We start from the raw sequence: 17,825 nt of genomic DNA on the forward strand, positions 1-17,825 counted from the left end.
TCTGACATAGTCTTTTAGAGTCAGTAGCAAGACGAAAGGCTTGAAAGCCAAACTTTGTAAGAGACAAAAGGATATTTTAATTTCTTTTATCTACCCCTTTGAAATATCATAGAACAACAGCCTGTGGACTGGATAACAGAGTTCTTCTACCGGACTATAGACAAATGGCCTCTTTTGTCTGTGATGGCCAGGCCTTAAGGCTTATTGTCTGAGGGTACAAAGAGTATATGATGTTCAGGAAATAGTCTGAAGTCTGCCTTTTTTAGCCTGAAGACTGTGGAAAGAAAAATGTGACAGAGGAGCCCAGCTGGTGTTGCTCAGTGGTTGAGCATTCGACCTATGAACCAGGAGGTCACCATTCAATTCTCTGTCAGGACACATGCGGGGGTTGCAGGATCGATTCCCAGTGGGGTACATGCAGGAGGTAGCCAATTGATAATCCTCTCTCATCATTGATGTTTCTATCTCTCTCTCTCTCTCTCTGAAATAAAAAGTATATATATATTTAAAAATATATATATTTTTAAAATGTGGCAGAGGAAGACTGAAGAGGAATGTAAAGTCTCAACATCTCCCCTTTCCCTGCCCAGAAATGAACTTTTAGCTTATACACACGCAGAATACGTAAACGCTTCGAAGTGCCCACAAGCTTCCTTGAGAAGACCCAGAGACACTGAGAGGGTAAAGAACCTACAGAGGGCTGACCTGGAGCAAAGGGGCCACACTATGCAGGCAATGACTGGGGCCACCAGCTGCCCTGGTGGGAGTCATACAAATAGCTCATCAGAGACCAGTGGGAATACTGAGTCCACATAAGTCCATGCACATTGTCTCCTTTCGAAGCCACATCACCTATACTACCCCCACCCTTCTTAGACAGGAGCTGGGTTGGGGAGGAAGTGAATCACCGATTAAGCAATTGCCAGAGTTATCCAAGCAGAGACTTAGCTTCCTTAAGAGAATGTTCAAGTGGTTGGTCAAACTGAGCTTCTCAGGATGGATTAACATTTAGTTTCCTTTGCTGCCCTGGGGGTGGGAAGCTCATGGGAAGATCAGAGCAGCTGCAAAGGAGCAATTCTGCAGTCCTCTTTCAGGTCTTTTTAAGATGAGAAGACCTATGGAAGTTCGTATCATCTGCTAATGTACTTTCTCTCCTAATGAGTAGAGAGCTCTTCGATTGAAAGACTGTGTCTTACTGGTCTCTGAGTCCTACTGCCTCATACAGGGTAGGAATCATATTAGGTGCTCAATAGAGTTACTTAATATTGAATGGACAAGAACTTGAGGGAGTTTCTCAAGAATAAAGAACATGGATAGATGTCCATTATGAATATAAATGGAGAGAATAAAGAACAACTGTGAGAGGGAACTGGGATAGAGGAGTGAGAGCAGGGAGGGCACCAAATAATGACTGCCAATGACAGAGCAGTTTGGGAAGACACGAGACACCCCTTTGTGAATTCCCAGAAATAATGAATTCGCTTTGAGGGGGCCAATGATCCAATAGGCTGTAGGCAATTGGGTTACAGAGACATAAGCCAACAGTCAAGCCAACTTGTTCTCACACATAACACGTAACATTGACCTCAGCTGTCCTTGCTTATCTTGTTTCATCATTCCATGTGTTCTGTTTTTTTCCTGCATGCCTGTCCCATATAATTGTTGACGATGTGGGCTGTGTATTCTTTCTTTGACATCCTGATTATAAACATTACAGTTCTTAACTTCAAAAGTATATTTATACTTGTCAGTCAGCCTGTCTGACTTTCGAATCATAAAATGTGGTTACTGCAGCCATCTCCTCATTATCCTGGGAAATTCTCTGGGGCAGAAACTGTAACTCTCCACTCTTACAGGTCTCCTCGCAGGGCCTGATTTTGAATTCTGTATAATGTGGCTGCTAAAACAATGGTGTGGACAGATGCTTGACTGACAGCAGTAATGGCCTTGCTTAGCCAAGGCCATGCCCCTTCCTCCTCTGAGCATTTCAACAGATGCATTTTCAAGGGCATTGTCCTCTTCTGAGCTGCATAGGCCGGTCCTCTTGGCCCTTCTGCTGCACAGAGTTGCACACTCCTTGTTTGACACCTCCTCTGGGATCCTGACTCCGCATCCCTGCACCCATGGCAGCTCTGGCCTCCTGAATTCAGACCTCTGTGCTGAGCACTTCCTGAAGCTCAGAATGGAGCCCCAAGTCGTGCGCGTGCAAGCACGCGCACACACACACACATACACACACAAACACACACGATATGTAAATAATGACCAATTTTATTTTTCCCCCCATTTATCCCCCCTATACCCTCTTCTACCTCCACCCACTCCCCTTCCCCACACAATCAACACACGGTTATCTGTGTACATGAGTTTCCTCTTTTTTTTTTTCTTTTTTTGCTCAATACTTGCACCTCCCCCAACATCCACCTCCTCCAAGAGTTGTCTGCCTGCTCTCTATGTATGAATCTGTCTCTATTTTGCTTGTTAGTTCAGTTTGTTTATTAGATTCCACATATGAGTGAAATGATATGGTACTTGTCTTTCTTTGTCTTATTTCACTTAGCATAATATTCTCCGGGTCCATCCATGTTGTCACAAAGGGTAAAATTTTCTTACTTTTTATGGCTGAGTAGTATTCCATGGTGTAAATGTACCATAGCTGTTTTATCCACTCATCTACTGATGGACAATTAGGCTGCTTCCAAATCTTGGCTATTGTAAATAATGCTGCAACGAACACAGGGATGCATATATTTTTTTGAATTAGTGGTTCAAGTTTATTCGGATAAATCCTCAGAAGTGAAAGTGCTGGGTCATAAGGCAGTTCCGTTTTTAATTTTTTGAAGTATTTTGTACTGCTTTCCCCAGTGGCTGCACCCATCTGCATTCCCACCAACAGTGCACAAGGGTTCCCTTTTCTCCACACCCTCTACCATTAGATTTCAGGATGTCCCCACCCACTTGGCCTGTTCCTTTGTTCCCAGGCTCCAGGAAGAATGTTCTGGCACTGACATTACTAGAGAGATTTTGGCCTTACTAATGGCATAACTTCAGTGGTGATTTTTATATTTAGCATCCCCCCCCCACCTTTTCTTCATTCACTTCCTGTTATTGAGTCATATCTGTTCCTCCTCCACTAAATTGTAAATAATTTTTCATAGTGGAATGAAAAAAATCTTCTAAAAATGACACCCAAATCACTCTTACAGAGGGAACTGTCTTTAGCAAGAAAAATATTTAGGTATGCCATATGGAGTGGAAGGTAAAACAAGTAGTCAAGGAACAAAAAGATAAACAATTGTGCATTAGAAATAAATAGGACTTCGGTGATGGGGAAAGATAAGGGGAGAGAAAGAAAGAAGGAGAGAGGGAATGAGAGAGCAACTTGGTGGGGATCTGAAGAAAACCTGAACAGCTTGCACTGCCATACTAAAAACCCTCCCTCTTCTGTGTTCTGAAAAGTTTACTACACACAAATGCAGTGTGTGTGCTTGTTTCCAGCTGATCGAATATAGCTAAGGTGATAGCACAGCCACTCCCTTGATTAGGTTATATGATGTAAGACCCAGACTTAGCAGACCAGAGAGAGAGAGATTGTTCAGTTAATAAAATAACTGCCATGTATGAAAGGGCCACATGGCAAGCAATGGCTGGCAGCCTCTAGTTGCTGAGAGAAACCCTTAGCCAACAGCTGGCAAAGATAATAGGGACCTCAGCCCCACAATCACAAGAAAGTGAATTCTTCTAAGAACCACATGAGCTTGAAAGAGGACCCCAAGCTCCAGAAAGGAATGCCCACCAGCCAACACCTTCAGTGAAGTCTTTTGAAACCTTGAGCAGAAGACCCACTAAGCTGTGCCTGTACTCCTGACCCACAGAAACTGTAAGATAATAAATGCATGTCCATTCAAGATGCTAAATTTGTGGCAATTTGTTATACAGCATAGAAAACTAATACAGGAGAGCCTGGCTGGCGTGGCTCAGTGGTAGAGCTTCGACCTATGAACTAGGAGGTCATGGTTTGATTACCGTGGTTGTGGGCTCGGTCCCCAGTGTGGGGTGTGCAGGAGGCAGCTGATCAGTGATTCTCCTCATCATTGATCTTTCTATCTCTCTCTCTTCCTCTCTTAAATCAATAAAAACATATTTTAAAAAAATACATGACATCCAGTTAAATTGGTATTACAGATGAACAACAAATAAAAAAGAAAACTAATACAGGGGGGAGAGAGAGAGAAGAGAGAGAGAGAGAGAGAGAGAGAGAGAGAGAGAGAGAGAGAGATTATATACTGAGAAAGCAAGAGTTGGGAGTCAAAGATTGTCCTGAGAACCTAGAACTTTGGAAATTTGAATATTGGTACCTTAGTTTGGGTTCCTCCAGAGGCAGACCCTGAGACAAGAAGTTAGTTTATTCAAAAGGTGATCCTAGTGAAACCAGGTAGTCTATTGGGGAAATGAGACATGGAAGGGAAGGAAACCATATCAACCAAATTACCACTACGAGCAGCAACAACTTAATCCTTTTAGGGAACTCTGAGAGATAATGAAGAATATGCCTCAGAGTTATCCCATCCAAGGGGCCAGGGAATTGGGATATTTAGTCACCGTCAGATGTAGGCTGAGGGCAGCTGCGGAGGGGAGAGGGGAAGCTAATTCCTCAGGCTGCTGGCTGCTTCTCACATGGGGGCATCTTGTCCACACCTTCCCTCCTCTGACTTCTGCGTGTGTGTGTGTGTGTGCGTGTGTGTGTGTGTGTGTGTGAGCTACTCCTCATTTTACTGTCAGGCACTTTATACCTATTTAATTCTCCCAATACTCCTTTTAGGTAGAGATTATATCTCCATTTTACAAACAGGAAAAACTAAGATTTAAGAATTTAGTCACTTGCAAAGGTCATCTAGATTCTAAGTGGCAGAACTTGGATTAGAAACCCTGTTTGATCACCAACAGAGCTTAGGCTTTGGACTGCCTCCCTAACTCCTCAGTGGGACAGTCCCCTCTTGTGTGTGTGTGTGTGTGTGTGTGTGTGTGTGTGTGTGTGTGTGTGTGTGTGTGTGTGTGTTTCAGGCTTGGTCTAACCCAGTGGTCGGCAAACTCATTAGTCAACAGAGCCAAATATCAACAGTACAACGATTGAAATTTCTTTTGAGAGCCAAATTTTTTAAACTTAAACTTCTTCTAACGCCACTTCTTCAAAATAGACTCACCCAGGCCATGGTATTTTGTGGAAGAGCCACACTCAAGGGGTCAAAGAGCCGCAGTTTGCCGACCACTGGTCTAACCTTTTACCCCCAGCCTTTATTCTCTAAGCTACATGATGGAAGGTGGCCTCTCTACCTACTCCTTGTGCCCCCTATTACTGATAAAGTTATTTTTGATTCTTTGTTCCATAAGCCTATATGTGAACGGTGTTAGAGTGGTCCCTACCATAAGTTCAATTTGCCAGGATGAGAGAGAGAGAGAGGAGAGAGAGAGAGAGAGAGAGGATCCAGGAGGCCAAGCCAGCCAGAGAGTTTGTGGAGCTGTGGCATTGCCTGGGAAACAAGGAATGTGTGAAGCTTTGTACTGAGGAGGCAGAGCCTTGCTGTTCTAGCAGCCACCAAAAAAGACAGATTAGCTGGCTCTCTTTGGAACAAAACAAGCTTTCTGTGGCCCTGAGGAAGGCATTTTTTCTTTCCTTTTTCTTTTTTTAAAGTTCTCCTAGGTAGCCCTGCTCTGGCTTGCTGCTGAGAAACATCAAAAAGAAAGTGGAGATGGAGTCAAAGGCTTCCCATAGCCTCATCCTGAATGCTGGTTTTGCTGCCTGCAGATTCCTGTAACTGTGAGGAGTCACTCAGAGGAAGAGCATTCTGCAGAGAGGTGATGTCTCAAAAGGTATGGGTTTGTTGGGAGAAATATGTGCTCAGGGCGCAGGGTGGCACAGGGTCCTGGGTACATTTCTGTAAGGCAGAGGAGGTGCTCACATTTCCATACTGGAGAACTGAAAAACATCAAAGCCTTTTATGCTGAGAGTCAATATGTGATTTCTGAATAGAATTCCAGCCCCCTCGGAAACTGAGAGGAACTCAGGCTCGTGTCCATGGTTGCTGAACGTGCCCTATTCAGCAGCTCTCCAGAGGAACAAAGAGGAGAAATTAATTGGCTTTAAAGTGATGGAAAGAGCCAGTTTGCTGACCTATTTAAGCTGTAGTGAGGACATTCTAGAGAACATTTCTGGAGTCCTGTTCTTCTAAAGCGTCAGTGCTCAAATAAAAACAGACTGAAAAGTCATGGGGAAGCCACAAGTACCCCCAACTCCTGAAAGGCTTCATTGTTTTCCTTCTCCTGGATCCTCAGATGGTGTCCTCCCACCAACCATGTCCAGGGAAGGATTCACTCCCACCCTCCATCTCTCGCCCCTTTTCACGGAGGGAGGGGCAGAAGTGGAAATCAGCTAGTCTGCGGTGGGAAGAGCACTCCAAGTTCCAGAGATTAGTAATGCTACTGGTGGAAATGGGGTCCTGCCACAAAGTAGCAAGAAAAGCATCTCCAGGAACCGACACATGGGAGGGTGAAGGGTAGCGGTAAGATTGGGGTACAAATAAACGACTGCCTCTAGGTTCATCGTGTCTTATCTCCATCCATCCCACTGTGGAAGAAAGTGCAGCCTTGTTTTCATCAAGCCCAAAAGAAGGACCAGGGTCCAGGGCCTGTGCCATTGGTTCAATCCATGCCAAAGCTTAGCCCAGTTCAGTCTCTGACCCCATCCAGCTGGCTTAGTCTCTGTTCCCAGCTGCACTCCAGCCAATGATGCCTTGCTCTTCCCAGGTTCATGCGTGGGGCCCATGCTTGGGCCCCCATGAACGCATGTTACAGAGAAAGAGAGAGAGAGAGAGAGAGAGAGAGAGAGAGAGAGAGAGAGAGAGAGAGCACGAGCGCGAGAGGGGGCCTATGTTAAGCTTTGATTATATTATCCCGGTCTTTCAAACTGACCAATCTCTTTCCCAATCCTTCGGGGGTTGTGCTGTATCCTCCTCCTAACCAATCCATTTCCTGGATTTTCTGGGGTTCTGTGTCCCTTATCCAATCTGATTCTTTTCCCAGGCTAGAGACCCCCCCTTTATGGTCACCATCTTTGCTTTCACTGCTGCAAGTCCGAACGTTCTGCTGCTGTCATCTGGTTTCTACTGCATATGTGCCTACCTCCCCCTGCACCATCTTGGCTTCTATTGGGCATGTGCACTCCTCCTCCCCCGCACCCTCCAATCCTGCTACAAGGCTGGATGAGACCAAGTCCCTGCTGCCAAGGATGTGTCAGTCCCCTGGGGGGCCTTTGAATGCTGTGGCTTTCTAGTGAATCGGGCTTATCTTCTGGTTCAACTCGCTAGTTTATTAGGCTTACTGTCTCATTCTATTTGCTCCTTTCCTTTATTAGTACTAACTAGCTACCTACACTAACACTAAGAGGAGTGGGGGGAGGGTAAGGTGGAAGGAGGCTCATTCAAAAGTAAAAGAAGACAATCCCTGTCTAGGTGCTTAAATATAGTTGGAAAAGCAGCATCTAATTCTATAAGTAAGTATAATAGGTAATACATTTGCATTGTCCCTTACAAACTGTATTTTCAAATATTATTTACTCTTCTAACAACTCTGTGTTTAGGATTTTTTTTTTCCCCCAAGGAGAAATATGGAGCTCAGAGAGGTTAAGGAACCTGCTCAAAATCACATATTTTGTAAGTCTGCATAGTTCCGACTCAGCCTGTGCTTCTTTGTCTAGTGTTCATCCAGAAAAAAAGTTGCATTCAGTCAGGCCCAGAAGTAAAAACCAGTAAGAATAAGGAAGGCTCTGAAATAAGATGTGAAGCAGAGGATAAGGTGGGCAAAAGGGACTGTAAAAAACAAAGCTTAATTAGCAAGAGAAAAATTGGGTTCCCAGTAGTGAGTCCAGGGACACTAAGAAGATATATCGTCATACACAGGATTCAACATAGGAAGAAACACTACCTCCACCTGTTCACTAGATTCCCATTTCCTCTTGCCTACTTAAGGACGTAGATGCAAAAATTCTCCCATCTCTCTCCTCTACCATCAGTTTTCTCCTATTTATTGGGTAATTCCCATCAACAACAAAAAAGTGTGTTGCAATCTTTAAGAAAACTCCCATGATCCCATCTCTCCTTTTCACTACCTATTTCTCTGCCCCTTTACAACAAGATTCATTAAAAGAGTTGTCTAAAATTGCTGTCTCCAAATCCTCCTCCCTCTCTCTTAGTCTACCCCATCAGGCTCGGTTTTTGCTCTTAAAGAACTCCAAAAACTGCTGTTTTTTAAAGTCATCAATACCTCCACATTGTTAAATCCAACAATCAATTCTCAGTCCTCATGTTATTTGATCTACCAGAAGGATTTAACACAAATGATCTGTCCTCTTAAATGAAACATTTCCTTCACTTGGCTTCCAAAGTGTCAAACTCCTGATTTTCTAACTTAGCTTACTGGCTAATTCTTGCAAGCTCTTTGCATACCCCTTTTCTTCTTCTCAGCCTCTTTAATATTGGAATACCCCTTCCTCTCTCAGCCCCAGGGCTCAGTCCTTGGACCTGTTTTCTTATCTGTCTATATTTAGTCCTTTGGTGATTTTATTTAGTCTCATGGCTTTAAATATATAGGCTAACAGCTCCCAAATTTATATTTCTAGCCCAGAATTCTCCTCTGAATTCCAGCTACTTTTATCATACTACATTCTTGAATGTCAATTAGAAAAACAAAATTTAATCTATCTCAAACTGAACTCTTTATCTGTCCCCTTTCAAACCTACTCCTTCCACCATTTTCCCCATCTCAGTATATGGCAACCTCATCCTGTCACTGCTCAGGATGAAATCCCTAGAATTTTCCTTGACACGTCTCTCTCTCTCTCTCTCTCTCTCTCTCTCTCTCTCTCTCTCTCTCACTCTCACACACACACACACACACACACACTCCATGTCCAACTTCCAACAGGTCCTAAAAGTCCTGCCTCCCAAATATATCCAAAATCCAACTACATCTCCATATCTCTACCATGAATGACTTCCCCATCCAAGACATCCTGATCTCCGTTTCAGATTCTTGGAATAGCCTCCTGATTGGTCTACTTGCTTATGTCCCATTCAGTCTATTCTCAGTACAGCATCGAAAATGATTCGTTAGCATTTTAAATCACTTTATGGCCCTCCTTTGCTCAAAACCTCCCAGTGGCTCTCCATCTCAATGCCATTCAGCGGCTTACAGTGCTCTAAAATATCTATGATTACCCACCCCTAACTTTTGACCTTCTGTCTCAAAACTCTCCCTCTCTTACTCTGCACCAGTCACCCCAGCCTTCTTGCTAGGCTGGGCCCAAACACCTGGGAGTGATTGTACTCGCTGTTCCCTGTACCTGAAACATTCTTTTATGAAACTCTTCCTGGGAGATTACAGTAGCGTGTTCCATTACCTCCTAAGACTTTGCATGGGAGTCTTTACCCGATAGAATCTCAGGGAAGCCTTCTCTGGTCACCCTATCTAAAACTTCCCGTCTCCTTCATGGCACACTTTATTTCATTTTATTTTTTCTGCTTTTTGGGACAGTCTCAATGTAAGACTACGGCGACACATCAGCAGTTTCTTCAGACCGCCACGCGTGGCCGGGAACACTACCCAGCGGTCCCGTGCACCCACTCGTTTCCGCCCGGTCCCTGACGGAAGTCCCGCCCCCTCAGCGGAAGTGACGGACTAAGCGCGAACTCCGCCCTCACGCCTTATCCGCCCACCCCTGGGTAGTCCGGAAGGGGCGGGTTCAGAGAGGCTGAGGGGCGGGGCGGGGCGGGGCGGGGCGGGGCGCCCCACCCGGAAGTGGCGGTTAATCGGAGGGGGTGAGTCTAGCATCCTGGGTAAGAGTTTGAGTTAGGCGAATTGCGGGTGCTCTCTCAGCCGTAGCGGGACCCGTAGGCCTCAGAAATAGGCTTTCCTCTGTCCTGGGACCCCCTCCTTATTCAGCGTCTGCCCCATAACCGGATACGGATTATTTGGACTCTCCCTCAGACCCAGGTTCTCACCCCCCCCTCCCAGGCCCCGTTCTATCAGGCTGCCGCGGCCGGTCCTCCCAGTCTCACCTCGCTGTGCCACCCCTGGGTACAGTCCTCCTCTCAGTCAGACCTTTCTATTCTCCATTTCTTCCGGAAGGCAATCTTTAAGCCTCCCCCCTCCTCCCTTGTTCCTTCCCACTGCTTTTCCCTTCTTTCCTCTTACCTTCTTCAAGAATCCCCGTTGTTGCACATGGTCAGGCTGCTGCCTTCTCCAAGGCTTCTCTCCGTTTAGGGGACTGTGGCCCGGGGGTTAGGAAGTTTGAGCTTTTAACGCGGTCGTTTGAAGGTGATAAGCTTTTTCTTTCTCCTAACCAGGAGTCACAGATTTCAGCAAGTATGGCCCCCCTCAAGAAGCGTCGAAATACCCCAAAGTTGCCCCTGGCTTTAAACCCCCAGAAGAGCAAGGACGTGTTGGCAGTGCTGGCGGAGAGGAACCAGCCTGTAGTAGCAGTTGGGGCATGGGTGGAACCTGCCTCACCACACAGTTCGGAAAACACAGCGTATGTGAGTGTCAGTGTGAACCAAAACAGTGGGGTTCCTACCCCATCTTTCCTTTTTTTTTTTTTTTTGGCCTCTCTGGTGCTTAGATAAAGATAAACAGTCAGAGGATGCTATTTCTCTTCGGTCATAAATAGATATATTCTTGCATTAGGGTTATAGAACAAACACGTGTTTATTTGCCAAAACTTACACACGTGTGCATGTATGTATTTCAGTTTACTTCACAAACTCTTGATTCCTTGTTATGCACAAGCAGTGGGCAACGTCTATATCTTCCAGACGTTCTATAGTGTAATCAGGACCACAGTTGGCCACATTTCATGTAACATTAATTATCACTTAAAGTTTTTGATAAGTTTGGTAATGGAGATTCAGGCAGTAATAGGATTGAAGAGGAAAAGATGAATTCTGACCGGGATTCTGAGAAAGTGTATACCTATAAATTCCATGAGGACGGAGACCTTTATGTGCTGTTCATTCCTGGCCTGGTTTATGGTAGGTCTTCAGGAAATACTTGTCGAATGAATGAATGAGGAAATACAGTTTGTGTTGGTCCTTAAAGAATGGATCTGCTGTAAGTACAAGATGGTAGGGAGGAAGGAGCATTTCAGATGAAGGGAAACTTCTGCAGAGTTTACATGTGTGCCTGTTTACATGATTAGACTCCTACTAAGTAACACAATGAGGGTAATTTTGTAAGAAGATTTTTATAGTCTTTCACCAAACTTTCACTTCCCTATTTGTTCAGATTTTATTGTGACACTTAACACATTACATTCATAGTAAGTTGTTTATATATCTACTTTTCCTGATGGGGTGTGAGTTCCTGGATCACAGGGGGGAAAAATCTTACTTATCATCACATTTCCATCTTTATCTTAGTTCCTAACAAATACGGGCATTCGGTAAGTATTTATGGAATGCACAAAGTGTGTGAAGGTCTTCTGAATGTATAGACACGGTGCTGAGCATGAAGGTGAAAAGTATGAAGTACGTTTACTTAGTGGTCCTTGATATTAGAGGAGAAATGTATGTTTAAAGTAAATGTTAAATAGTAATGCAGTGTTTATGTTTTTATGTATGTATGTACATATTCATTTATTTCTACTCTGCCTATTTCCAGAAAGGATTTTAAGAGTTTGGGTAATGTATAAGTGCTAAGACTATGGTATTTAAAGAAGAAAGATAAGACTTTGTGAATACTGATCAGGGACTCAAATGCGATAAAATGTTCCAAATTGTTTAGAATATGTATTGGAATTGAGCATTACACAGATATTTAGTACCTTTATATTCAAGTCTCTGTGTTATATAATACTAGAGGCCCAGTGCACGAAATTCGTGCACAGGGGGCAGGGTGTGTGTCCCTCAGCCCAGCCTGCACCCTCTCCAATCTGGGACCCCTTGAGGGATGTCCGAATGCCTGTTTAGGCCCGATCCAGGTAGGAACAGGCCTAAACGGGCAATCGGACATCCTTCTCACAATCCAGGACAGCTGGCTCCCAACTGCTCGCCTGACTGCTTTCCTAATTGCCCCTAACCGCTTCTGCCTGCCAGCCTGATCACCCCCTAACCACTCCCCTGCCAGCCTGATTGATGCCTAACTGCTCCCCTGCCAGCCTGTTTGCTCCTAACTGCCCTCCCCTGCAGGCCTGGTCACCCCTAACTGCTCCCCTGCCAGCCTGTTTGCTCCTAACTGCCCTCCCCTGCAGGCCTGGTCTCCCCCAACTGCTCTCCCCTGCAGGCCTGGGTCCCCCCCACAACTGCCCTTCCCTGCAGGCCCAGTCGCCCCCAACTTCCCTCCTCTGTCGGCCTGGTCACCCCTAACTGCCCTCCCCTGCAGGCTTGATCTCCCCCAACTGCCCTCCCTTGCAGGCCTGGTCCCTTCCAACTGCCCTCCCCTGCTGGCCTGATCGCTCACAACTGCCCTCCCTTGCAGGCCTGTTCCCTCCCACCTGCCCTCCCCTGCTGGCCATCTTGTGGTGGCCATCTTGTGTCCACATGGGGGCAGCCATCTTTGACCACATGGGGGAAGCCATCTTGTGTGTTGGAGTGATGGTCAATTTGCATATTACTCTTTTATTAGATAGGATAGAGGCCTGGTGCACAGGTGGGGACCAGCTGGTTTGCCCTGAACGGTGTCCCGGATCAGGGTGGGGGTTCCCTTGGGGCGTGAGGTGGCCTGGGGTGAGGGGCCTGTGGTGGTTTGCGGGCCAGCCATGCCCCCCGGCGACCCAAGCAGAGGCCCTGGTATCTGGGATTTATTTATCTTCTATAATTGAAACTTTGTAGCCTTGAGTGGAGCCAAGCTCCTGCTTGCTCCGTGGCTGCAGCCATTTTTGTTGGGATTTATTTATCTTCTATAATTGAAACTTTGTAGCCTTGAGTGGAGTCCAGGATGTGTGGAAAGCTTGGCTTCCTCCAGTGCCAGGGAAACCCAAGCCTCCTGCTCGCTCCGTGGCTGCAGGCATCTTGGTTGGGTTAATTTGCATACTCACTTCTGATTGGCCGGTGGGTGGGACTTATGTGTAGCGGAGGTACGGTCAATTTGCATATTACTATTTTATTAGATAGGATAGAGGAAAGAAAGGAGAATTAAATACATTTTCTGCCCTCAAGGAGCTCATAATCTAATGAAGGAATCAAGAAACCCTATACTCAGTTAACATTAATCAGAGGTACTAAGCATAACAGAGCTGAGAGGAAGAAAGGATTGTGGAAGGTACTAGGAGGTGGTATTAGATGGTCTGGGAGATTGAGTAGGTCTTTACTAGATAGAGATTACAGAAGGGCATGTGGGTTTAAAAATGAACAATAATTCTGAGTATGAAGGCATTTTAGAATAAGATACTTTGGTGAGTGGTGAGCAATCTGGTGTGTCTGGACTGTTTCACCATTTTAGAAAATGTTGAACATAACATGGATTTGAATTGATTCATTAAGAATTAATGAAGACACTTTGTTCTCAGTTCAGTGAGAAATTCAGATTAGATTTGAGTACTCCAAATTCCAATTTTTAGTTTGTGATTTGCTTTTAAGTTCTCAGCACTCACTAGCTATGTCTAGATTATCACCTCTGAACTGCTGTGATTTTCTTACTCTACTGGGAATTTTGGATTATAGAACTGAGTTATTTTTTTCAGGATTGTTTCCTGACTTGTGTTTATAACAGAGCCCTATTGGGAAAAACGGTTGACATTAAAGTTCATTTTCTATCTTTCATCTTTAGACTGCAGCATATATAATTGAAGAAGAACTAAAGGAACAGGCAAGAAAAAAACAAGAAGCTTTGAAGCGTTTTCAAAGACTAGCCAAACACCGAGTAAATCAACGAATTAGGATAAGAAAAAAGCAACAGCTTCAGAAGTCTTATGAAGAAGTAAGTTCAAAGTGAGCCCTGAGTAAAGAGTGAGTGGAAAGTGTATGTGTTATGAGTTAAGCTATTAGACAGTACCAGATCACTTTCTTTTGATTCCATGCTTTGTATAATCCAATTTGCTAGTGAGAGCAGTAGATTTGTTTGTAGAGAAACCATGTTTTATTCCTGTGTTGTTCTGACTCATTTTTTGCTTCTACTAATTAAAAACAATGTTTTGGATTCCTTTTGGGGTTGAATTTGGGCTTATGCTATTTTTTAAAATTAAATTTATTGAGGTAACATTGGTTAATCCTACCTAATAAAAGAGAAACATGCAAATTGTACCTTCACTATGCCCACAAGCCACACCCATCAGCCAATCAGGGTGAGTATGCAAATGAACCCAACCAAGATGGCAGTTAATTTGCATATCCAGACCAGAGCGAAGACTGAAGACAGCGTAGAAAGAAGCCAAGCACTGCAGAAGGGAGTGAAGCTGCAAAGAAGCAAGCAGGCAGGGCAGTGGAGAAAGGGGGTGGCAGAGAAGGGAGGGAAACAGGCAGGGCATTGGAGAAGGGAGGGAAGCAGGCAGGGCGGCGACCACAGCAGGAAGCCCTATTGCAGGAATCTTCCTGCAACGGGCCTCAAGTAATATATAAGTTTCAGGTATACAACATAATTCATTCTCTGTGTACTCTATTACGTGCTCACCACCCAAAATTTAGTTCTCTTCTGTTATCAGATATTTGACCCTCTCTACTCATTTTGCTCTTTCTCTCTGGTAACTACCATTCTGTTGTCTGTTACCTATGAGCTTGTTTTTGTTTTGTTTGTTACTTTTTTGTTTGATATTCCACATAAGTGAAGTCATATAGTTTTTGTCTTTTTCCATCTGACTTATTTCACTTAGCATAGTACTCTCAAGATCATTCATGTTACTACAGTGGCAATTTTTTTTAATGTCTAAGTAGTATATATATATACATCTTTATCCATTCATCCATTGATGGACACTTAGGTTGTTTCCATGTCTTGGCTATTGTAAATAATGCTGTAGTAAACATAGGGATACATATATTTTTTGAATTAGTGTTTTTATATTTTTCATGTAAATACCCAGAAGAGGAATTGCTGGGTCATATGGTAGTTCTATTCTTAATTTTTTAAAGGAATCTCCATACTGTTTTCCATAGTAGCTGCACCAATTTACGTTCCCACCAACAGTCTCTTTTCTCCATATCTTCTCCAACACTTACTATTTTTTGTCTTTTTTAAAATAGCCATTCTAGCAGGTTTGAGGTGGTATCTCATTGTGGTTTTGATTAGCATTTCTCTAATAACTAGTGATGTTGAACATATTTTCATCTCTGTTGGCCATCTGTATGTCTTCCTTGGGGAAATGTCTGTTCAGATCCTCTGCCCATTTTTTAATCCGATTTTTGTTGTTGTTAATTGAGTTTTATGAGTTCTTTATATTTTTCAGATATTAACCCCTTATCGGACATGTCATTTGTGAATATCTTTTCCATTTGGTGGGTTGCCTTTTTGTTTTGCTGATGATTTCTTTTGCTGTGCAGGAGCTATTTAGTTAGCTGTAGCCCCAATTGTTTATTTCGCTTTTGTTTTCCTTGCTTTTGGAGTCAAATTCACACAAAAAATAAACACAAAAAAAAACCCCACAAAACATCTCTGAGACCAATGTCTGGGAACTTAATTTATTTTCTATGTATTTTGTTGTTTCGGGTCTTAGGTTCAAGTCTTTATTCAAATTTAAGTAATTTTTGTGTATGATGTAAGATAGTGGTCTAGTTTCATTCTTTTGGATATGGCTGTCCAGTTTTCCCAGCACTGTTTATTGAAAAGGCTTTCCTTTATCCATTGTATGTTTTTGGCTCCTTTGTTGTAAATTAGTTGCATATATAGGTTTATTTTGGGGCTCTCAATTCTGTTCCATTGGTCTGTATACCTGTTTTTCTGCCAATTCTATATCTTTTTGGTTACTACAGCTCTGTAGTATAGTTTGAAGTTGAGGAGTGTGATTTGTTTATATTTATAGTAGATAGTGTAGTCTTTATTTAGGGTTTTCGATATATGTATTCATGTCATTGCAATTAGTGACAACTTTCTTTCCTTTGAATTTGGATGCCTTTAATTTTTTTCTTGCCTTATTGCTCTGGCTAGGACTTCTAGTACTATGTTGAATAATAGGTAAGGTGGGTATCTTGTCTGTTCCTAATCTTAGAGGAAGAGCTTTCAGCTTTTCATCATTGAGTATGATTTTGACTGTGGGTTTATCTTATTGGCCTTTATTATGTTGAGGTACTTCCTTCCTATACTCATTTTTTTAAGTGTTTTTTTCTTTTTTATCGTAAGTGTATGTTATAACTTGTCAAATGCTTTTTCTACATCTCTTGAGATAATTACATGATTTTTAAAAAAATATATTTAGAATTAGGCAGCTGGACTCAGTTAAGATAATCCCAATTTTATTGGCAACACCCAAAGCATCATAGTCAGGAGCCCGTCGAACATATGCCTTCTTCTCTCCATCACGCCTGATCAGGGTGTTGACCTTGGCCACATCAATGTCATAGAGCTTCTTCACAGCCTGTTTGATTTAGTGCTTATTGGCCTAGACATCCACAATGAACACAAGTGTATTATTGTCTTCTATCTTCTTCATGGCTAACTCCGTAGTCAGGAGAATTTGATGATGGCATAGTGGTCAAACTTGTTTCTCCTGAGTGCACTCTTCCGAGGATATTTAGGCTGCCTCCGGAGCCTTAGTGTCTTTGTCTGTCGGAAGGTGGGTGACGTGCGGATCTTTTTTCTGTGGCTGTGGACACCTTTCAACACTGCTTTCTTTGCCTCCAAAGCCTTTGCTTTGGCTTCGACTTTGGGAGGGGCAGGGCTTCCTTCTTAGCTTTCTGCGCCATCTTCATAAAAAGGAATTACGTGATTTTTATCCTTCATTTTGTTAATGTGGTATATCACATTGATTAATTTGCAGCTGTTGAACTATCCTTGCACCCCTGGAATGAATCCCAGTTGATCATGGTATATGATGGTATAGATGTTTAACTTGCTGTAGATGTAAGGGGATATGCAAAGGGATCTTCTCACTTCTCATGATGCTCACCTGGCTTATGCTTTTTTATTAGCAATGTGAACTTTGGGCTAATGACAATTTCTCTGGACTGTAGTTTCTTCACCTATAAAGTGGGGATATAATACTTGTCTCATAAGACTGTTGTGAGAATTAGATGAGATAATGTAAATTATTAGCACATAATTAGATGAGATAATGTAAATTATTAGCACATAAGTAAGTACCTGGTAAATGTGTTTTTGCCAGATTTCTGCTACCTCCCTCTGGAACCAATTTTAAATCTTTTGAGCAGCTTATAGACATTTGATTGTATTGGTTGGGGTGGAATCTCACTAGAATCATGTCACTCTTTCTTCCTTTGTGTAGGCAGAAGAAGAAGATACTGTAGCTATGCTGCCTTCAGATCTAGGACACTTAACTTCTAAAAGAACAAGTGTTTTTCCAAAGAATTTGAATGCTGCTATTGGAAGTGCTTGGTTATCTCCTTCCCAGAAGCTTGATGATGGAATAGAAGATAGAGAGAATCAGAATCAATTATTACAACATGCCCTGGCTGTAAGTACATATTTATTTTATATCTACATTTTTTTTAGATGTATGACATATTAGGATATGAAGTAGAGATGAGGAGGTATCACATTCAACTTCACATTTTCTCACCTTTTTAAAAATCTTTTTAAAGTGGGAAATAGTGGGATGATGTTTATTTTAATATATGTTTAAAAATATCATATTTATTTTTGGTAAGACAATTTAGAATCATGTTATATAA

General features: G+C 43.0%; 1 protein-coding gene across 1 annotated transcript in view; it reads left to right on the top strand.

Annotated features, from left to right (window-relative positions):
• The first annotated feature begins 9,870 nt into the window (after nt 1-9,870).
• CCDC15 (coiled-coil domain containing 15) overlaps nt 9,871-17,825 on the top strand; it is a 56,159-nt gene continuing 48,204 nt past the window's right edge. The window contains exons 1-4 of the mRNA XM_054712722.1: nt 9,871-9,890; nt 10,401-10,589; nt 13,816-13,965; nt 17,420-17,608. Of these exons, the coding sequence (XP_054568697.1) occupies nt 10,422-10,589; nt 13,816-13,965; nt 17,420-17,608 (507 nt within the window). The 5' untranslated portion in view covers nt 9,871-9,890; nt 10,401-10,421. The remainder of the gene's footprint in view (nt 9,891-10,400; nt 10,590-13,815; nt 13,966-17,419; nt 17,609-17,825) is intronic.

Source organism: Eptesicus fuscus, chromosome 23 (genome assembly GCF_027574615.1).
Source record: "Eptesicus fuscus isolate TK198812 chromosome 23, DD_ASM_mEF_20220401, whole genome shotgun sequence".
Classification (NCBI taxonomy): Eukaryota; Metazoa; Chordata; class Mammalia; order Chiroptera; family Vespertilionidae; genus Eptesicus; species Eptesicus fuscus.